The 24,306-nt window shown below is 28.1% G+C and overlaps 1 protein-coding gene across 1 annotated transcript; it reads left to right on the forward strand.

Annotated features, from left to right (window-relative positions):
- The first annotated feature begins 367 nt into the window (after window positions 1-367).
- Window positions 368-23,871, forward strand: LOC145835366 (uncharacterized). Its single transcript, XM_082942927.1, has 23 exons — window positions 368-507; window positions 1,536-1,762; window positions 4,356-4,476; window positions 4,741-4,809; window positions 5,623-5,758; window positions 7,395-7,581; window positions 8,682-8,817; window positions 9,071-9,350; window positions 11,720-11,924; window positions 12,235-12,409; window positions 13,561-13,635; window positions 14,077-14,256; window positions 14,523-14,645; window positions 15,821-15,927; window positions 16,115-16,229; window positions 17,065-17,301; window positions 17,598-17,725; window positions 18,281-18,501; window positions 18,937-19,516; window positions 19,848-20,691; window positions 21,211-21,351; window positions 21,617-21,801; window positions 22,566-23,871. Exons 1-23 carry the CDS (start codon window positions 433-435, stop codon window positions 23,557-23,559), a joined length of 5,541 nt encoding a protein of 1,846 aa, XP_082799053.1. The 5' UTR covers window positions 368-432; the 3' UTR covers window positions 23,560-23,871.
- The last annotated feature ends 435 nt before the right edge of the window (window positions 23,872-24,306 follow it).

Below are 24,306 nucleotides of genomic sequence, written 5' to 3' on the forward strand. Positions count from 1 at the left end.
ACTAAAAATATTTTTTTGATGTCTCTTGAGATTAAAACTGTCAAATTCTGAAACTCAGTTCCTGAGTTTGCTGGAGCTGCAATTAAAAGTTGTGTAACTGTTGTCGCCAAAATGAACCTAAAATCAGTTGCTACTACAATCTAAAATTTTTCCACCATTTTAATTGAAACACAAAATTCTTTAATATTTTTCCAAATCAAACTATTACAAAAGTAACGCAGTCATAGTATCAATTAAAACAACTTCAAATGTTTTTTATATTTTGTTTTAATAAGAGAGAAAACTGTAGTTAGGTAGAGGTCATAAAAATTATTTTATGAAAATTTTTAGTAAAATATTTAACTATTAGAGACCATAAATTTACTAACAGGAAATAGTTTATTTTATTGTGAAATATTTTAAGTAGTTGATGGATACAAAAAATCTTCTACTATGGAAAACAGTGTCACTTCTAAAGAAGTACTGAATCGAATTAGTCAAAATGAATCTGAAATTAAAGAACTGAAAGTTATTAATTTATTGTTTTGTAATGTATAATACAATTTACAGAGTTCCATTTTGCTTTTTTTTTATACAGAGTTTTAAACCTTGAAAGCATATTGCAGTTTACTTTAGTTACTTTTCTATTGGTAGAGTTAAAGAAGTATTCAAATACTTCTTATCTTGTTTTCTAGTAATAAAGTTATTTGCTTAACAATAAGTACTGAAGTAACATTCAAATTAAATAAAATTAGAAATGGTAAAAAAATGTGTAAACAAGTACTTAATGTTTATTCATTTAAAAATACTTTGTTATTCACACTATTATGATGTTTAGTTAGATCTTATGAAATTAAAAATAAAATAAAACAACTAAAACATTTTTTTTAGTTCAGTAAAAATTTTCATTATATTTTAAACTTGTTAGTGTAAATTAAAACTTAAGATAAAAATGGTAATGCAAAAGTTAAAGTATACTAAATCAGTGTGCAGGTAAAAAAACTATTTTTAGATTAAAAAGGATTTTTACTAAATTCCAACATGTTTAAAATATTTTAGGTTTTGTTTAAAATTGAACTTTAAAGAAATTTTTAAAATTTAAAATATCAGTAGCATCAAAATTTTCTTACAAATTAGTATGATATTAAGCACAGTTATCATATAATTTCTATTTGCTTTCTGGTTTTAATTGAAAACATAATTGATCAGTAATTATACAATAAGGTATACAAGACACACAATTTCAGTAAAACTAAATACATTTCAATCAGTTCTAACCAGTAGAGTACTAACCTAACAAGAGAAAAGGTTTTACAAACTTATATAATAATTAAGTAATTTGATTACTTTATGGTTACTTGGTTACTATTTAATTTTGTAAAATCCTTTCTCTTGTTAGTTTTGTACTCTACTAATGAAAAACTGCTTGAAATAAATTAAGTTTTATTGAGTTTGTGTTTATTGTATATCTTATTGTACACCAAGTTAAATCACCAATTTTATTCTTTGAAAAAAACAAGTCTTACAAACAAACTTTGAACAATTTTTTTTTTCAGAATTTAGTCCAAGGGATACTTCTAAAGCTAGGAGATGGTCCACTGTTACCTTCAACAACCAATGTTTATAAACAACAAATGAACAGAGTTTTAAGTGGAATAAGCAACATTTCAATTAGTTCTAATACTAATGAAAAAGTATTAAATATTGGTAACAGTTTTTCTGATTACATCAAAACGATAAGGGCTCAACTTGAAAAAGAGGTAGAAGCTTTTCAGAAAAAAGAGTAAGTTTTTGTTGATAATCAATTTATAACTTTAAATATACTTCTTTGTAATTTATACAATTATTTTGATATTTTACTGCCTAGGTTTTTACCTTTAGTTTAGACTAAAAACTTTTAAAAATTTGATTACTGATTTTTTAAGTCTTTTATTACAAAGACAAGCAAGTTTTAAACATAATAAAGTATGTAATTTGAAATTTTAAAATTTGTCTACATTAGCTAATATTCAAACTTTTCAACCTATATGTAAATTGATCTTAGTAAAAAAAAACTTAAACTGGTTGATAAGTAACATAATAACTGTGTAAATATTCATAAAAAGTATTTTGTTTTTCCTAACAAGTTCTACAAATTTCAAACTGTTCATTAATTCAAGTTAAATAAAAATTTATGATTTTCAAACATTTAATTAAATAAATTGATAATCACACTAATTAAAGAAATAAAGTTGTACATATTCAGTTATTAACTAGGTTATTATTAAATCATAAAAATACAACTATTTTAAGTTTGTTATATTTATGCTGTTAATAATGAAGTAAGTTAAAATTTAACTAAATAATTGATAACACATAAAAGTATAAAGTATATATGTTCAACCTTGTTGATTAAAAAAAAAATATGTTGTCTGTAGAACTATTTTTATGCACACTTATTAAAGACTTTGATTAAGTAGTTAACATACAGAAATGTACACACTGAAAAACATTTGTAAACTGAATTCTTTTAGTACTAAAAGATTGTTCCATAAGAAGGTCAAAATTTTATTATGTGAACAATAATGAGATCTTTAACATTCTGTTGTATTTTATTGCAAAAATTACTACTTGAACATAGATTTTTTTTTCAAACTAGATAATTTAAAGCATTTAAAGGTAACTTCAGTTTCTTAATAATTTTGATTGTTTTCATTTCTATCAAATTCATTGGATATTGAACTAAGTTGGACAAGATTCAATAATTATTAGATGACAACATGTTTTTTAATTAATTCTGTAAAAATTTTCTATTCACATGTGCATTTTTTGAATTAAACACAATTTTTGGGTGGTCTAATTGTTTGATAAAAACACTTGAACCAAAAAAAAAACTAAAAAATTTATAGAGGTTAAACAAACACATATCTGGAATGTGTAATTGTTGTAAAATATTTTAGAAAAAAATTCTTTTAACAAAAGTTATAAAAACAAAACCTCGGTGGCCCATCAATAAAAACAAAAAACACTAGAATTTTTTTTCGTGTCTGTTGTACAACAACCATTTTTCCATTTGCCGCCAAATGATGTCGTGACGTCATAATGTGATCTTTTATGACATCACAATGCGAATTTTTTGACGTTCCGCCGCGTTAAATTCAAATACACTTGTTGCATTAATATTTTGCGGTGGAAATTTTGCATTTAAGTTTACTCACCCGTTTTGTGTTATAAAAAAACTAAAAAAAATAAATTTTTCTTACCAGTTTTGAGGGTAAAAAACTTGTAGATAAATATTTTATCAAAATTTAATAAAAAGATAAAACTTTGAGATAAGAATAAATAAATCATAATAAATGTTAGTTTTGATGTATAGTTCACTTATTAAATTAATCATATAATATGTCTTTAAACTTTTGTCTTAAAGTGTTCAGTAATTTTTTAACTGAAAAAAAAATCTTTAACTTAATGTTAGTGATTTTTTTTATATAATTTATTTAAGATTTAATTTAAATAACATACATATACAGTTTCATTAGTTAAAAAAAAGTTAAATCTGTTCAAACTATAACTAAAATATTGTAACAATACTATAACATTTAAGTTTCTCAAATTGTCCTTTAGGTATGTCAATTATTCTTTGTAGTTTTTTTTTTGTTTTTATTTTCATACTATATGTAAAAGATGTTATACTTAAAAAACTCGACAAAGTTTGTACTTTTCACTCATAATATTGCTTCAACTACTTAAAAGATAGTTGAAAAAAATCTCATATGTGTTTTGAAAGACCAACGTAGAAATTTCATTATAATGTTTCCAATAACAGTAAATAAGAATGGTTTAATAAAACTAAGTATATTAATAAAAAAGCTATTAACGTAATTATCTGTCAATAAAAAGTTCAATCATTTTTTATAAACGTATTAAATACTTTTTAAATATATGTTTTTTATTAGATGTTTTCCGTTTTAAGGTTTTTAAAAATACTAAGCTCGGTTTAAAACTCACTGATTTTATTAATTAATTATTATAACATATTTTTGAAGTAAAAAATAAGCAAATTGAGGTCATTTTTCAGTTTTGATATGTTAAGGCATACTCATCTATATTAATCTTTATCAATTAAAGAAATAGTATAAAAAGTTTATAAAGTTGTATAAGTTTAAAAGTTCATATATTTTTATATACTTGTAGACGACTGAACTTTAAAAGTTATATTTCGTTTAATAAATTTAGTTAAGTTTCCTTTATTAGTTTTGTATGTTTTGATAATGATAAAAAATAATACCCTTTAAAAGTAATTTTTATTTTTTTTTTTGAAATAAAGTGTTTTCATTACAGCTTAAAAAACTCATTTTAAGTACACATAGGTTGAAAATTATAAAAAAAATATATAGGTTACAAACAAAAAAAGAAATTGAAAACGATGAAAAGATACAAAAAGATTTCTTAAATGAGTTGCAAAAAATAAAGAACAAAATAGAAAGTGGTGAAAACACAACTTCAAATCAAAATAAGGTTTGAACAAGTTCCTGTAGGATTATTTCGTGTTGTTTGTTTAAAGTTGTAAATATTTGTTTACAATTTTGTATTTAAATGGAAAACCTTTCGTTTTGATTGGGTTATTAAAGTTTTATTTAATTTTTTGATGTTTTTAAGAACAATGTTTTAAGATTATATAAAGATCAAGTAATAACAACTTTAACAAACAAAATAATAATTACTGTGTAGAATATAATCAATTTTATTTATTCAAATATTTTAATATTTGCTATATTTTAGATGAAATCAATTCAAAATGAAATGGAAAAACAACTTGGGACAAAAACAAATATAATGCTTAAAAATGAAGTAATTTTTTTTTAAATTTTAATTAAATAAGAAAAAAAAAACTATTTATAATAAAAATGAATTAATATTTTTATTTTTTAGTGATTGAACAAATTTACAACTGTAAACTTTAAAAAATAAAAACTCTTTATTGCTTTTTTCTTGTTGTATTAAAACTTAACAAGGTTTTAATCACATTTTTTATTTTTGTTCAACTACTGTAATTATTTTACCTTATCTTTATATAGCATGACTAAAAAGTATTAGGTTCTACACAAAACAATAAAGCACTTGAGTTTTTTCAATTCTTTTCAACTGAAAACACTATTTTTAGAGTATTTAAGTAACAGCTTAAGCTTTAAAGCATTTTGTTTCAAGTACTTTTGACGTTTTTAAATTCATTGTTTCCATCAAGACTGTTGGTAGCATTTTTTTATAATCAATGTATTAACATTAGAACTATAATAGAAATAAGTTTAATGAAAAAATTTATTACCAAGTTTTATAAAGTACTTTAATTAAGTATACTTACTTAAGATATTAAGAAAAAACATTTGTTTTTTAAGTGGTTCTCTCCACAATAAATAATTTTTTGATTTATTTCTTTAAGACTTGATAAGTTTGAAACTAAACAGTCACTTTTCTGAGAAAAGTTTCATATCTCTTTCAGTTATTTTTCTGAATTTTTTTTTTTCAGTTAAGTGAAAAAAATATTTTTTTCTAAAGTCATTATAAGCATCTTAGAAACTTACTAGGAAAATTGTTTTATATTTTCTTAATTTAATAAGTCTACCACTTTTTATAGAACTTCAATTTAAAATTTTATACATTCAGGAACGAAGACTTCAACTGCGTCACCATAGCAACAAATTAGCAGATTTGCAAAGCAGTCTGATGCTGCTGATTGAAGCTTTCCAATTGGATAGCAAAATTGATGAAAAACTACACAGTACACTGAATAACCAAGCTGGTTATTATATTTATAAATTATTTTAATTAACTTCGTAGTCTTCATTTTTCTGTTTGTATTTACTCGTCAGCAACAGAAAATGTTGAGTATTATTATAATAATATTTTTTTGATTGAATAATTTCTTTCAAGTATAGTCTGCCAAAAAAATTAGTTTAAATTTTATAGTTAAATTTAAATATTTTCTTCAACTGAAAATCTGAAGATTAATTATAATCATAACAATGGTACTTACTATAAGGTTTAAAAAATAAAGGTTTAATTTTAATACACTCAACTCTTAATATGATAATTTGATTTAAGTTGATAAATTTTTACAAAATTTATTGTGATTTTTAGATTTATATTGTTATTAAGTCATTTAACACCTATAACAAATTAAAAAAGACTGTTCTTGACATTATTTTGCACAAGTTTTATCCACAGTTTAAAATTTTAGTGATTGATATAAAACAAACAACAACTTCGTGTGCTTTTTAATTTTTTTGTTCAACTGCCAACAAAAATGTGTTGACGTGATTGTGTTTTGGTAAAATGATTGATTATTATAAAAAAAAAACTTACAAAAAGTGCTAAAGTTGATATAGTTTCAAATGTTGAGATAGCTTTAATTAAGAAATGTTTTTACTTAACTTTTGAATAAAAACTTGAAAATTTTTGATTACTTTTGTAAAACATAACTTAACTCATTAAAATTGTATCTAAAAACTAAGCAGTCTACAATACATAAAGTTGTAAAAAGTTAATAATAACTAATTGTTTTTAGTTGAGTAATTTTTTATATACATTTTTTTCAACAACAGTTTAGATGTATTTCTCGTTTAATTGAGCTAAAAGTTGCAAGTTTAAATGTTTTTAAAACCTTACATTTTAATGGCAGTTTCCAAATTCAAATCCGCAAATCTGTTTTTCTGTGTAAGGTACAAATTTGCGCATTAAAAGTTTAAATAAAAACTATTGTTGAGAAACAAAACAAAATTTAATTTGTTTTCAAACTACAAAAAGCGTATTTATAGAATTATGCGCGATTTTATAGTTTCAATTATTTTTGTTTTGTAACATTTCTTTTTAGGTTAAACGTTATTCTGTACAAATTTCAGGTGAATTAATTTATTGTGTACTTTCAAAATTACAAAACTAAAAAAAATATAAAAGCACAAGTTTGATAAATGTATTATTCTATCAAATTTCAAGTGAAAGTTTTTAAAGTGTAACCAACTTTTGAATTAAATAAAAACAAGATTTTAGATACTATACATATATATTTTGTTGTTTATTAAAAGTTTAATAAAATAAAAACTTTTATAATATCTAACAAAACATTTTAAAACTTTGTTCAAGTTTGAAATTATTTAAATGAGTGTCTGTTTTAGTAAAATACATATATAAGTTATATTTGTGTTTTTTTTCATAAACTGTTCACTAATAAATGTAAAAGATTAATAATTTATATTTTTTATAATAGTATAAAAGTTGCATAAACTCATTTTAAATATAATTCAATTAAAATATTAATTTATATAATCAAAAGAAGACATAAAGTAATTAACAGTAAAAACTAAAACTATTTTAATAATATATATTAAGTTTTAATGCACTCAATTTTTTTTTACAAAAAAAGTTTAATACATTTACAGCGGTCGGTATCCACGGTGGACCCCACGTTATTTCGGGGAAATCCCATTTAGAGGCGAGCACCCAGACGACAGCTGCCATGGCAACCAATCAGCAGCATGGTAACTGGTTACCTAGCAACCAGGAACACCAGGAACAACCCGAACAAGTTGAAACTTCGCCCCTACACGGGGTCACCCTGCTGTCAAGGTAACCACAAGTTTAAGTGGGGTACAATTTTTTTATTAAAACATAAATTTTATTTTTTTAAAGGTATAATTAAGTTTTTTAATGTTTCAGCATAAAAAAAAATTAGTTTAGGTTTTAAAAAAATTAGCACAGCATAAAAGTTAAGTTATAGTTTCTCATATAGTTTCCTTCTTTTTCATATTAACTTTAATGTTTAAAACTATTTATTCAAAACCTAATTTTTTTTTTTTTTAATGTTTAATATTTATTCAACTTATAAAAATTATCTGCATATATAAAATTTTCTGTAAAAAATGAAAAAAAAACACATTAAACAATTAAGCATAGGCTAGTAAAGGTAGTAAAACATTTATTTTTTATCAGATTTAGTTTTAGATTTAAATATTTAAGGTAGAATTAAGTGAAGTTAATTTTTCAACTATGCCTTAATTCAGGTTAAAAATTTTGTTTCAAAAATTATTCAAATACTATTTTAATCTACCTTAAAAACGAATATAGGTTTAAAATTAAATTATGACATCATTTGTTTAGGACCTGTCAAGTTTGAAATTTCTGAATGACAGATTTTAATGTGTATTCTAAAATTATTTCTACAAAAATTAATATTCAAATGAACATTTGTATGTAAATCAAAAATAATCTGTTATTAAGAGATTTTTTTTTGTTATTTTTTTATAAAAGGACCACCCAAGGCAAGCTCCTGTTTAATATCCAAATACCAAAACTTTTTAATTTATAAACTTCCTAAAATTAAATTTTAATTAAACCACATTTTGAATAATTTCTGAAATATTACCAACTACATCAGTCTGAATTTGAAAATTATTTTTCACTTGTTATTGTTGTTACATATTTAATCATACATTATTTATCTTTATCATTATCTTGTTTATCTGCCTGATTTTATTGTTTAAAATTTTTATGTTGAACACATCTTATAAAAAAAAACTGCTGGGTCAGTTATTAATGATATAAAATCATATACTTGAAATTAATTTTATTATATTTTATTTAGTTTTGCCGTCTTTTCATATTAACTTGTGCCTCAGAAAATATATGTATTATATGTCATATATTACTAATGAAAAAAATTACTTCAGGGTCACTCAAACCACAGTTTCCAGTTTTTCTCCTCAACTTCAGAACAACCGACCCGCGTCGAACGGCGATTATGACGTAACTGCGGCCTATGACGCAACAAACAGCAAGGTTTCACGTGACTCGGCTGAGATTACTGTAATTTTTTTAATTCGTATATTTTAAATTATTTTTTTATTAATTATTCAATTAGACAACATTTTAAATTTAAAATAAGGGTTTACATTTATTGAAGTTGTTTTTTTAATTTCCAAATTGAATAAAACATTATTAAAAAAAAAGTTTTTACTTACAAAACCTTGGGTTACAACAAGAAATAAATTTAATAACAACGAAATAAGTAAATATAAAATGTTGTGTTTCACTAAAAGTTAAACTTTAATCTCTTTAGGTGACCAAGTTGCTAAGCAACGAGCTTTCGAACGGCGACCAGCGAAACGTCATCAGCCTCGCCGTTCACGTTCTCACCATGACGTCACAATGTGACGTCATCAACCATCCGATCACCGTCAGGCTTTTGATCGAGCTCATGTGCGGAGGCTGCGACGTCATCCCGTCGTTTGTCTTGTCGCAGGGCGACGATTGTGACGTAACAATGCCGTCGAAAGCGGAAGTGGATGTTTGGAGGACTACGAGAAGGAGGGCGTTCGAATGTCTGGTTGAAATAAACAGTTTGTTTTTATGTATTTTAATATATTTATATTAATAAATTAAAAATTACATTGTGTTATTTATTATTTTTTTACGGTTTGTAGTTAGGCAACAAAGAGCTGTGTAACATAAGTTTTTTTTATGTATATTTATGTGGTGACAATGCGTGATGATGACACAGGGTGTTACAGAGTCATAAAAGTATGCTACAAGGTAGGGTCTCCAATTTTTTTTCAAAAGGCCCCCTTTAAAGAAACTACCATTAAAAACGACCTTTTTTTCGCTGTTCATCATCAACCCAAGAATATCTAGTGTAAGTTTTAAGTTAGTACCTCATGCCCCCCATTAGCCCCTTTGCTGCTCATGGCCCCAAGTTTCTGTAATGACCCCTAAAGGAATTCTAATTCTTTAGGAATTAAATCAGTTATCTCACTAATATCTACAATCTCATTTTGATGCAGTTTTAACATATTTTGATATTTTACTACAATGACATTCAAAGTAGTTTAAATAATTCATACTTATGGCGTTGCCCTAAGTAATCATGAAATAATCAAAAATAGTACAAGTTTACTAATGAAAAAGCTTTACTGTACAGATGATGTTTTGTAAAATAAAATAATTTGTCTGAAGTGAATAAAATCAATAAATTCATATATCTGTATTGAAGCACATAAAATATTGCATTGATTTCAAAATTTATTACCTCAAAAATCATCAGATTCTCGATTTAGGAAATATAAAATTACTGTTTTATCTTATGTTAAACGCTTTAAGTGCAAATATTAGTTTTATTAGTTGTTTGTTTAATTGTATAATAATAAAACTAGTTTTAATCACTTTATACTTGGTTAATTTTTGTATTAGGCAAAAATTTAAACTAAACTACTGTATTTTATCTACCTTTAAATGCAATTTTCAAAACGTCAATATTTTTGTAAATAATGATTTTTTTTGTATACATACTTTTTTTTTGATAAAAATTGTTATATTTGTTGTAATAAAGATTAGTTTAAAGTGTAAATAAATTTTTTTGATAATCTTAAATAATATATATATATATATAGTATTGTATTTTGCAAGTTTATTAGAGTTCATTTCGAGCCTTTTCAAAATTTAATAGCCTCATAAAAATCAAATATTTACATAAAAAGTTTATAAAAACAAGTTTTTGTTTTTTAATGCGCACTAAAGTTATTCAAACATTACGCTAAATCAAATATTTACTTCCTTTATTTATTTAATATACTTTACCTATTTTATAGAGTCTATTATTTTATTTAACATATCCATTGTTTTAAATTTAATTTTAGGTACTTATTTTCATTTTACTTAAATTTGTACTAAACTTAATATTATTAAAACTTTTAACGTACATTTTAGAAGAATAAAATAAAAACAATTTTGCACATGAAGGCATAATAACAGGTTCGATTAAAATATTAAGTTGTGCAAGTATTTCAAACTTGAAATTATTACGTCATTCAAACTTATAATTTTTGTATTACAATGGGCCGCTTATTAAGAAATAAAACCACAAAACACTAATTCGAGGAATTTATATGAATTGTTTTGAAAATATTAAATTACTACAAATTTCGTTCTTCACAATAAATAACTTATTGTCTGGAATTATTTTTTAACATGAAAAACAACAAAAAAGTTTGTTTACCTTTTATATTTACCAGAATTAATTAATGTACAAACACATATAATTATACTAAATAAATTAAGTTTATTAATATGTTTATTAAAACAAAAACTTGTATAACTAATTAATTTATTATTGTTATTACACTTAAAAGTACAAAAAAAGTTGTTAACAAAATAAAAAAAAAAACAAACAAAAGTTTTGTTGAAGTTTTTGTTTGTTTTTATCAAACACCAGTTAAATCCAGGTTAAGTCTTCAAGCTTAGTATTGTAGTTTTATAAATCAGTTTTTTTATCTGATTAAATATACACAAATATTTGTTTTTTAAAGCTCAATACTAACGACAGTTTAAATTAATCAAATTTGGACTAATGTTTTATTTTTCATTTGAAACTTTTGTTAAAGGGTTTATTAAAAAAATGTATTATGTTTTCCTGATGTAAATTTATTCCATACTTAATTAAAAACACATTTTTTAAAAGCTTGCTATACAACATTCATGTTTTTGGACTTTTTTTTCTTAAACTTAAATAAGTTGTTAACATTAACTAAGTTTTTTTTTTCTCAATTGATGAGTTTTAGTTATTTTATTGCCTGTTTTTGGGAACTCTAAGTTGTATGTTGTAAGTTTATTTAAAATCTTTATTATTAGTTTTTTAATTACCTTCAATAATTAGCATACATATATTTTAGTTTTATATCTTTGTTAATACTTTTTATAAACTTTTTTTTTTCAGCTAAGTGCAAAGATGACAACCAGCAATTGGAACTTCACTCAATTCAAAATTTGAACAAAATTCGCAACTTAGGGGAAATCTTGCTGGTTTCTATGGTAACCAACGAAGTTGCCACGGTAGTTATTGATCAGGTTGTCATGGAAACCAACAGAAGTTTGATGGGCATGAGCCAGTTGCTATGCAACCAAAACAACATCTACATACCGTTAGTTTTTATAAATAACTAATGTAAAATAAAATTACTAGATTTCATTTGATAATTTTAAAATGAAAATTAATTAGTTTGTCTAAATTTTTTATAAGGTAAATTGCAGTGGTTATTTTTAATGTTTGATACTAATTTATAAAAAGTATAATAATTATTTGATATTTTATATTAGCCAACTCACATCAAAAATTATTCCAGTTTATTGTCTATATTCAAGTTAGGTACAAACTCAAAAAATATAGTTTTTTATTTGTAATTTTTTTATAGTTTACATCTGTAATCATCACATAACATATATTTATAACAGAACTATAATAAAGCACGGAAGTTTGAGTTGTTTGGGACAATTTGTTATAATTCACACTTCAATTGTTGTGAAAAAGTTCCAAATATTCAGTGAACATGTTCAAAATCTTGCTAAAATAAACTCACTAGTTCTTCAAATTGTCCACCAGATTATAAGTTTAAATTGCTCTGATCTGGTTAGTTTTGATGATTTTTAATTTGAAATAAAATCTTTAGTGTTAGTTACGGTTTGTATTTTGTTTAGATTATTAAATACTAAATAATTATTACTTTATAATAGTTAACACAACAATTAAATTGATAATTTTGCTTTAGTATTGTCAGATTAATATAATCAGTAAGTGGTACTTTTAATTTTTAAACTAATCTTTTAATCTTTATAACATTTAAAAACAAGCTAATAATGAAAATGTATAAAAATAAAACTGTGAAATATATTTAATTTCAAAGTATGTTTTACATTAGACGTGGTTCCATTTTATTTGCACAAACTTTATTAACTTTCTTTTAAACTTTAGAGCCTTAATAATTTTAAAATAATATTTTGTAACATTATGAAATTTGTTTCATCGTATAAAAAGTAAACACAGGTATATATAAATTTCTAAAATGAGATTTCTGAAAAAATACTGGTATTTTAAGTGAAACCTTTTTTGAATGTTTATAAGCATTAAACAAACACTAAACTATTCTGTACCTAATTTATAATTTTCAAAGTAAAACCAAATTAATAAACTTTCTAGAAACATAATGACGTACTTTTATGTTGTATTTATAAAGTGATGTATTTGGTTAAAGTACTTTTATGTTTTAGTAGCGTTTTACTTTCACACTAAAACTTTAAAAAACTCACTAAAACGTTAAAAAACAGTTCTGAATTAAGTACAGAAAGTATGATTAAAATAAACAAGAAGACGTTTATAAATTTAACTAAATAATCACTTTATAATGTATTTTATGTACAACGATGCAGTTATATTTATGATTTAAGTTTTAAATTTGGTGTTAAAGTGCGTAATACTTTCTGAGTCACATAAATTAATTAGTGTACTTTATATATAAAGCTGGATGTTTTAAATTTTAAAAGTTGGGAATCATTAAACAAAAAAGTTGACTGCAAACTATACTTTTTTGTTTTCGTAAAAGCTTTATTTAATAACCTTGTCCGTTTGTATATTTATACTATTTACTTAAAAACTAATTTTTTCTACAACTTTTCAATAGCCTTTTAAAAACCTTGCTAGCGAAGTGTGAAAACACAAAAAAACAGCTGTTAGAGTTTGTTTTTGGCATACACTTTATACTAACACTATTACGTCACAAACAGAGCGAGTTGTCACGAAACGGTCAGTTTACAAAAGCGCTGATGTATCAGTTAGAAGCCAACAGCAACAATGCGCAGGTGTGAATTTTTATTGTTGTTTTGTTGTTTGTTTTGTTGTTGTTTGAACTGAAAGTTTGATTAATTTCGCTCAAAAGTGTTTTTATAGCAATTGACACTTTTATTAAAATTTTGAATAAAGTTATAAGATTGTTTTCATAAACTGTTTTATAAAAAAAAATTATATTCTTTTTGTTGTGGTCTTGTGCAAATAAACTTACCAAAAATTGGTTTTAAAATATATTTTTTGGATTTACAGTTTTTGTTTGAACATGATCTTATTCAATTTTTTTAAACTAGAGATGAACTAGCTCAAACTATTTTTAGAGGTTAACGATACTTGTCTTATAATTATGATAAAAATAGTATAAATTATTCAGTTTGATAAATTAAAATAAAATACTTATTATCATGATTGAAAATTTAAAAAGTAAATTAATAACTTGAATTTTTTTTTGGCAGCTATCACTCGCTATTCTCACCAAGTTGATTTCAACAAATTGCAACAATCACCTTGACAACGAATTGCTGGTTGCTAAGATGGTTTCCATGACAACACAAAACCACCTGAAATATGTCGTCACAATCATGTGCAACCTCACAGCTTCTTCTAAAAACTGTGACATCATAATTAAGAATAGGGTTTGTTTTTTTTTTTCGTTTTTTTGCCAAACTATTTTATTGCACCTTTTTAATTTTTTGTTTAAAAATATTTATAAGATATTCTTAAAATAGTACCTAAGAATAACGTACAATGACTAAAAAGATTTTGTAACTTTTCTCACTAATTAAAAAGACTATATTGAAAAATTTTAAAGATTTTTCAAGCACTTGTACGATAATTAGTTTATAAAAGTATTTTTCAATAAAAACACCATTACAAAAGTTTACAACAAAAAGTTAAACAGGGGTTCAAATCATTTCTCACCAAACTAACCAACTCATCGGAATTGAAATCGGCGGAATTCGAAGGATCGATAATTCAACTGATCTGTAATCTGTCTCCCTTCTTAGACAACGCTCATCATAGCGTAAGTTGACAAACCCGGATTCATTGAAATTCGATAAAATTCGTTTGTCGTGTCTACCTTTTTCGAGTTGTTAGAACATTCAATTTTGTTTTCTTAACTATAATTGACTTTTATTACTAGAAATTTAAATTTCATTTTTTTACATAGAAATGTTTAATAATTCATAAATTATGTGTTTTAATAGCCGTCAAAATTGAATAATGTTTTTCTATTTAAATTACCGAAATCGTTTTGAAATCTACAAACATAAAGATGTTTACAATAAGTTTGCAAGTTAAGTTTTCTTCATATGAACATTTGAAAAAAAACAAGCCTCTGAAAAATATTTCAAATTTAATACTTTTATATAATCAATTATTTAGCACTGCAGTAATAATATATTGTAAAGTGTTTAAAGAAATTATATATTAAAGTAACTTTGCTATTTCAGAATGAGTGTTGCTTTTATTTTTTCAAAGTTTTGATTGCAGTTTTGCCATTGCAGAAATCAGATATAAAAAAAAATGAAAACTACGACTTTTTACTGCTGATTCAATCTTTTTTATAATATATGCTTTGAAAACAATGTAAAAATAAAAAAGTATAAAACCAGCAGAAAAATTTTGTTTTAAAAACAAAAACATTGTTTCCTTTTATTATTAAAAAGATTTTTTTATTTCTAAGAACTTTTAAAACCAGCTTAATTTACTTCATAAATAAATTTAACCTAAACATTTCGAAGCACATTAGTATTAAGTTACATTGTGACTCACTAATCATCGAGAATTGTCATTAGTAGCTACAAATGCTAATAAATTAAAAAGCAGCAGTTAAAATACAATTACAAACATAGTTTTATAAGTACATTCCAATGCCACACACGAAGTTCTAAACTCCTTTTTATCTGAAAGTAGATAAATGCAAATATTTTCCATTCAAACCTTTAACGACCTTAACTTTACTGCTTGAATTACAATATTTTAAAACTTATTCCTAAAAAAATATAAACAATTTGTGTTTTTTAATCCCAGTTGTTAAAACTTATGGTTTTCAAACGATAAGTATGTAAATCATTTTTTACAAATAAGACTTTTTTAATTTAAAATTATCTATCTTTTATACATTGTTGTCTCATTTTTCTAAATACTTATTAATTATTAGACACTTATGTTTTTTTCATAAATCCCTCTTTTCAGATTGTTTGTGACCAGAAATTGTGCAAATTCATTTTGAAAAATTTGCCACCAAAAAGCGAAACGCATGCGGAAAACGTTTGCAAATTGGTCACTACATTTTGCAACAAGTTGGTTTTATTGCATTTATAAAAAATAAAAGCTCTAAAAAGTGAGCTAATAGATTAATGCACTAAATATATTTGAAAAAACAACTGTTACGTTTTTTTCAAAGCAGTTTTACTTATAGAGTAAAAGCTTGCGTTTGGTATACAAAAATAATGCACTAAAACTTTGTAAAAACAACTCTTTAAACAGGTTCGAAGACTTTAAGGAAAACCTACATCAAGAAAGGGTGTTAGATACAGTCATGAAAATAATTAATACGTGCAAAAACGAAAAGATTACAAGATGTTACAGAGCTTTGTACGAAGTAAGTATGAAGTTATGTTATGTATTGTTTTAATTAAAAAAATATTTTTAGATGAAGTTACTGAGTTTTTAGGGCAAAAGTAATTTAAAGCTAACATTTTCGATAAAACTGTTACTTTTATTTTTGCCAGTCAAGATGATTTGCAATTTTTGAAAGTTTTAGGAAAACTTTAGATAACTCAAGATAGTTTGATTTTTTTGAAAATTTCAGGAAAACTTAGGTCTGCTTAAAGTTTTTTTTTTTGAAAAAGTCAGGCAAATTTAGTAGTTTTACAGGCTTTATTTTACTTGAAGTCCTTTGTTTTTGTTTTTTTGATATTTTTAGGTATTTAAGCTTGATTATAAGTAGGTTTAAAGTTTTTGACTCACAATGATTTTGTTTTTCAAATTATCACAAACTCAAGCCAATTCAGGCAGATTTTTTTGCTTCAAAAGTGGCTTCTTGGAAAACCTGGAATTTGAAAATAATTTTGAAAAATCTGAAATTTGTGAAAGTTAAATAAAAACAGGAAAAGTCTAGAATTTTGAACAAAAATCTCTAAAAATCTAAAAAAACATGAAATTTTAAAGAACTTATTCATGTAAAGTAATAAAATTTTGATTTGAAACAAAAAATCTACCGTAACTTTTTTAAATGTTTTTATTAAAATTTACTTTAAAGTAGCTTTACAGTATCTTTTCAATATTGTTATACTATTTAACACTATTTTAACCTTAATTTTGTACTACAAATAGACCCAAAAACTTGTACTTTCAAAAACCTGGAAGAAATTTCTCAAAAACTTTTGGCAACTTATGTCATCTCAACTGCTCTTTGATAAAACCATCCATCACAGAAACTGTCGCCCAACAAGAGAAGCCACCATCAACCCGGTAAATTCCCGCAAGTGAGAACGAATAACGATGGTAAGTTCCCTCAAATGAGGAACGAAGGGAAATTCCCTCAAGTTGGAAACGAGGACATCATGCGGAAGTACATCGAGTCGGAGATTATTGAAGACCAAGACGAGATCGTCGACTTCACCAAGAAGAAAATACACAAGCAGAAGAAGAAGAACAATATTAAGCAGCAGGTGAATGAAAAAAAAATGAAATTAAATATTTTTCAGAATAATAATAGTGCTGAAAACAATAATAAGCGGCAGGTTAAAAGAAAAATAGTTAAAAATATAAATTAGTTGTAAATAGTTGTATTCGATACAATACTTCTTAGTTCTTTGCAGAAAATTAAGTGGTGAAAATATGTGGATTAGTTTAATTTTAAAAATAAAAGCTCTTGTTTAATAAATTATATATTTTAATTTTATCAGAGTAATCTTCACTTATTTTTTTTAATCATGATAGTAATACAGATTTATTATTATATCAGGAATGGCAGCGGTACACTCAGCAAGGAGTAAAAGAAAATAAAAACGAAGAAGAACCTGTATTGCAAAAGTTGCACGATATTGAAAATAACTACCAAAGGAACGATGTGCCCACTAATTTCGGTGCCAGGTATTTATATTTTACAGAAATTCTACAACTTTTTATTTGCTTCAACGTTTCGATTTATTGTTATATTGAAAACGTAGTCAAATATAAGGTAGTTTTTGGTAGTCATTTGCAGTATGTGTTTTCTGAAACAGGTTTATAGAACTAAGGTTTTAAGGGTTACTTGGTTGATATGTTGTTGAAAAGAGGGAATTGGGTGAGTAGGGTCACACAAGTAAAGAGATTTAAAGAGTTTGGAAAAAACAGGATAGCATGTACAAAAAGAATTATAAAGGTGATAGATTGAGATAATCAGTTTAAAGACGGTTAAGGGTTAAAACTGTGAATTTAAGTTTAAAACCAGGGGTTAAAGTTTTAATGATTAAGGTATAGATTTATATTTCAGCTTTTAAAAAAGTTTAGAGTGTAAGAGGTAAAACTATTGAGTGGTTATCTGTGCAATTTGCTACACTTACCCTTAATCGAAATCTTTTTTACATAGTTTCAATTTTCTTGAAGTTTAGCTTAAAATTATTTCGTTTAGCAATAAAGTTTAGAAAATTGTTTTTTTTTTCAAAGGTTCAACGAAGTCCATCAAACAAGAAGTACAGAAGTTACTGGTCCCCCTCCTGCAAATAACTACCATAGCAACCAAGTTACGGGGTCCGCAAATAACTACCATAGCAACCAAGCTACAGGACCAGCCAACAACTACCATGGTAACCAAGCTAGCAACAGCTATCATAACAACCACGACAACTCGGGGGTTGCTACCCCTGCATCTCATTATTATCGTGCTGGTTTGTTTGTATAAATTTTTACTACTTTGTTTTTTCGTTTAAACATAAAATCAGTATTAAATATTAATCTGTTAATATTAAATTAAACTCGAAAAATCACTTTTTGTTTATTCTAACTGATAAATTCTAGAAAAAAAGTTGCTAGTGAAATAATTTTAAAAGTTGAATTATTTTATCTATCTTAAACAAAAAATTAAACTTTAACATCATCTCGATAGAAGTTTTTGTCAGATATATAAAATAAACAGCTAATTTGCGTAAGATCATCCCTAGAATGCTTTAAACACATTATTTATTTCAAAAAAGAGCATCTAATTTCATAGTGTATTTATTGAGATTTTCTTTTTAAAATGAAGCATTCAAAACAAAGTTATGTGTTTATAAAACCAAGCAAAACTAAAACTAACTTTTTGTTTTATGTTAATCCGCAAACAGGCCGCAGAAGCGGTACCCGCACCCCCCACACCCCCTTCTTCATGGAAACGCCCATGGTCGCTTCCCGGACTTCCCCCGTTTCGAGCTTATCGGAGGCGTGCCTCCAGGGCAACTTCGAGTCGGAGGTGGTCAGCGACGGGTCCCACTTGTCCTCCGGCAGGGACGACGACCTGCCGGACTCCCCCTCCGAGCTGTGCGTTCAGGAGGAGTTCAAGAAGAAAAGGGTCGTAACCACGGCGACCAGCAACCCCCAGGTTGCCACGGAAACCTCCCCCGACATGCTCTCCGGCGCCACCTCGTTTAGTGGTTTAACCATTCCCGGCCACGGGAAAGTCCGGGTTTTGGGGAAGCACGGCCCCGTGAAGACTTTCCAGGAGGAGCTGAAGGAGGAGGCTGCTCCTGAGGAGGAAAGTAAGGAGAAAGAGGAGAAGATGGTTCCACCTAGCGGAGAGAAACTGGCGACGGTGGAGGAGGTTGAGAGTAACGACGAATCTGGATCGAGTTCTTCGGATCAGCTTTCAGATTTCAACGATTGTTCGGACGATATTCTCCAGCAAGCTATTAAAATGGGAATTAAATCGTTAGCTTTTTTTTCACTCTTTTTTTTTCGAAGTTAGTTCGTTGATATTACGATTAGAAATAATAACGGGAATTAATTGTCAGTAATTATAAGTAGGTTTGAAATATATGTTTTGGATAAATTTTAGTTAGTAGCTAAAAATATTTTGTACTTTATTCTATTTTATTTTGTTGTTGTCTTAAAAGTTCAAATCATCAGTACCATTTGTTCCATCCAAACTTTTTTTTTGTAAGTTGGGTCGTTGATTTATTATAATTCTAATAATTAACTTTAAATTTCTTCTAGACTTTCAATACTTAAACTTACAATGAGCAGAAAATTTAATTTTCAGTTCCAGCAACAAAACCGCAAAGCAGCCGCAAAAGACCGCCAAGAAAAGGGGAAGCACCTCCAGCAAGACCACCAGCCAATCACAGAGCAGCATGAAGGCGAACAACCAATCAGCTTCTAGAAGTTCGGTGCAGAGGAGCGCCCAGGAGCAGGCCAAGACCTACCTGGTTACCAAGGTAACCGGAAACAAAAAGCCCCAGGACGAGCCCGGCGCCCAGCCGAAGGTGTACGCAGTCGAGGACACGCCCATGGAGATGTCGCGGTGCACGTCGCTAAGCAACATCACCATCGAGTCGGAGAAGTTCGACATGAAGAAGATACTGCAGGGGAAATCCCACCAGCAAAACTCGCAGCCGCAGCGGGGCTTGAAAACGGAGCAGGTGCAGCTGAAGGCGAAGCTCTCTAACCAGGGGAAGTACCCCGGGTACCTGCAGTCGCTGCCGGCCAGCGACGAGATCCGTCGCTACGACAACGAGGGGTCCATAGGGGCGAGGACGTCGTTCAGCGCGTTCTCGTCGCTAAGCAACAGCCACAAGAACGACCACAAGGTTATGCAGGAGATCCTCATGAAGAACTCCGCGCCGCACGAACTCCTGAAAGAAGGGGAGTTCCCTCCCCAGCAACCCCAGCAGGGTTTTTCTCAAGTTCGGGGATTCACCAACCGACTGTCGACGTGCCAGGAGGAAGAAGACGGGGAACACCAGGAGAACGAAGAAAAATGTCACGCGGAGAAATGTCATATGGAGAAGAGTCGCGAGCAGGACAAGAGCAGGGAGTCGAGTTTCAACCCCATGGAATTCCCTAGCTCCAGAACTCCCCTGAACGACAAAGTCTTCAATTTTCAAGTCAACTTTTTTGTTTCAGTTTTTTAAACTTCACTTAAAGTTGCTAACTTCTAAGATGCAATCCAATTAGCAAACCGTACCAAGTATTCAATTCTTACTGCTAGCATCTAACATCTTAATAGTAGTTTATATGAAGTACAAACTCTTAATTTAAACTATACTCTCTTAAATCAATTACCGAAAATCTTAAATCAATAAGAAATTAATAGTATTTTACTTTTATTTTTATCACCTTACATTTGATCTCTAAGATCTTACACTTGTCCAGTTTTCTGTTTTTTAACCTGTATTTTGCAGCTTGTAAACCTAGCTTAAAACTACTTAAAATCAAAATCAAAAAAATCAATAAAAACAAAAGTAGAACAAGACAGATATTTTTAGAGTTATATTTTGCTTAAAAAAAATCCTATTAAAATATTCTAATATAATTTAGATATTTCTAACTCATCCAAATTAGATGAACATACGTACCTATATTTAGCATCAACAAAATATCAACCATCACAAATTATATTGTAGGTCGAGGACACACCGGCAAATTTGTCGTCAAACAGTTCACTCAGCTCGTTATTTGACGACACAGCTCTCCTCAACGACTGCATATCTCAAGCTATGCCCGTCGCCAAGGTACAAGACAACAACTCTTTCATGCCCCCTAACGTTCGTTTGTTTGTCATTTAAGATATAATAATTTCTATTTTGATATAAATTAAATACTAAGTCTAATGATAAATTTTTTTTTATTAAACTATGTAAAGTATTAAGTGATGTTTAAATTTTTTACATTTATTTATTAAAGTTACCTCTCAGTTAAGTTAGATTAGTTTACTATGTAAGTACATAAATAAGCTCCACATGCCCTTTTTTGTACCAAAAACTACATTGTGTGAATTGCATTTTTTTAAATCGGACTTGTATTTAACAGAGCATGATTCAAGTGCAGCAAATGCAGCAGAAGGAACAAATGCAGCAAACTTCTGCTGCAAACATGCAAACGAATGCAACAAATCAGCAAATGAATGCAGCGCAGAATCAGTATTTCACCAAAATGCAATCCATGAAGCTCAACTCTCGAAATATGGCGCGAAATAACGACAATGACGAACTCAGGTATCATAATAAACAATATTATTATTCAAAATGTACTAAATCTATGTATTAGTTTCTCAAAATATCAAGCTAACTTGGCCCGAGACCTACAGCTTCTTTATCTCAGGGAAAACAAACATTTTAAATAGTTAAAAAAACTCAGGAATTTTTTTTAGTTTGATTGAAAAGAAACTTTGTTTTTAAAAAATTAAGTTTGAATGCCAGAGTTTGAGTCCTTTACAACTGAAACTGAATTTTTTGAGTCCTGACACATTTTTACATTACCTCATGTTCAATATATTATTTCAGACTAATTTGAAGTTTATGTAAATAACTCAAGCTTGTTTAGATTTCTCTTTAATCTTACGCTAGTTTTATATCTTTAGAAAAAGTTTTTGGTCTTTTAACTAATTTTTTGTACTTTAAATCCATTTTTATTGTTATGTACTTGAAATATTCAAGCTTGATTTTTTTTTTTCAGTTTCTTGCTCTTACCACTTCTTCTACTTGACAATAAACTCAGGCTCTGTTTTTTGCGTTGAAAGGAGCAATCATTGAAATTATACTGAAATATTTTGTAGCAACAACAATCTATATTTAGCTGTAAAATGATAAATTATATAGTTCACAATACTTATAACAAATAAAATTAAGGTTTATGTTTTTAACAACAATTTCATACGCTTCACCAAGAAACTTCAAAAAGAAAAACTTCAACTTCAGCATGACTATTAATTAATTTACTATAAAAATTTATTTAAACAAAATTTTTTAATATTTTACAGTTCCTTCAAATCCGACGATCTGGTTTTGGGCGGCGACGCGCAAACCCTCCAGCAAAACTTGAAAAAAAATCCCCGGCAACGCAACAGCCGCCGCCACAGGAGTTCCTCCACAACCTCAGCCTCGTCGTCTGGAAACTGCGGAGGGTCGCAGCGCCGCCCCCACCGTCGCCACGGCAACTACCACCACCAAGACAACAGCGACGCTCAGTGTTCGAGCTGCAGGAATTTTGGCCAATCAGCAAACGCCAGGAACCATCACAGCGACCACCGTTACCACGACAACTACCGCCACGGAAACTCGCACTCGGCCGGCCACGTGACCGACCACGTGCCGGGAGCCACCACCGGAGGGCGCCATCCGGGGAGACCTCACCACTCGGCGCACCGGCGGCGGAGGGCGGCCAGCTCCTCCCACTTCAATCACCATAGCAACACGTACGGAGGGCCGTCGTCAAGGAGAAATGACTACGGAGGGGGAATTTTGCAAGTGTACCCGCCGCTAAGGGACGACCACAAGAATCCCCTCCACTACGACAATCCGAAGCAGCCAATCACGTTGCAGCACAAAACGCCCGTCTACAAACCGCAGCAGCCGAAACAGAAGAAGAAAGTTTTGGAGAAGGGAAAACCCCATAACAAGGAAAAGGGCTTCCTGAAGAAGAGCTGGAAGAAAATATTCAAAAAGGAGGCGAAAAAATCCCCTAAAGTGCAGGAAGACGACGATGACGTCAGCCTGTCGCTTTCAAGCTCCAGCTGCGACGAAAGAGACGACGATGATGACGTCATCAGCCACCAAAGCTCCACCCACCAGTACATGACGTCACAGAAGGTGAACAGTGACGTCATAGTCGAAGGGAAGCAGCTGACTCCGAGGTGCTGCATGGCGGGAAAGTCCCTGAACCGAGGTAATTCCTCGAGACACAGCAGCTGCTCCTCCAATCAGCGACGGGGATTCGGGAGAAACTCCAACAACATTTCCACCGGAGGCGAGTGACGTCATGATGAACTTAGTGACGTCACAATGAACTTTGAATCGTGGGAAAGTATTTGGAGGAAGATAGTGAGATATTTTCGAATGTTATTTTAATTAAAAGTAATTTACTTGTGATTATGTTTGCAAAATTGAAGACATTTTGATTTTAATTATTATATTTTTTACCTTTAATTATGTTTTTTGTTCATTAAATTTTTAGCGTGATTCATTTTAAAGTTTTCAAAGGTGCTTTTTTTTTTTTTTTTTTTTGCTTTTTTTACACATTCAAATATTTGTTGCTCACAAGATCTGTTTGGTGTCAATAATTTAAACATTAAAAAAATAATAACTTAAAAAACGGTGCTTTGTAAAATTAACTGCCGCTTAATGTTTGAATTTTTCTTTTAAATGTTTTTTTGAATTGTGTTTCCATATTGTGAGATCTTGTTGTAAAAAAATAATACTATTTTTTTTCGCATTTGAGAAAGTTTTTTTTTAATTATATAAAAGTTGCTGATTTATTTAAACTATGTTCTTTCTTTTAAATTCATTTGGCGGCGGCGGACCGCATTTAGAGAATAAAATATTCTTTCAACATTCCTTGTTTTACTTTTCATTACAAACCCTAGAATATCTAGTTTGACCTTTTGCAGGCCGCAGTTTGCTGACCCTAAAGTTAACCTAAAGATTGAATTTTTTACTAGTAAGTTTCTTTTGCCATTCATAAATTTGTTGACAGTAAAAAGCTGAAAGTAAAACAAAAAATAT

The sequence above is a fragment of the Thalia democratica genome, chromosome 5 (genome assembly GCF_965202585.1).
Source record: "Thalia democratica chromosome 5, ktThaDemo2.hap1.1, whole genome shotgun sequence".
Taxonomy (NCBI): Eukaryota; Metazoa; Chordata; class Thaliacea; order Salpida; family Salpidae; genus Thalia; species Thalia democratica.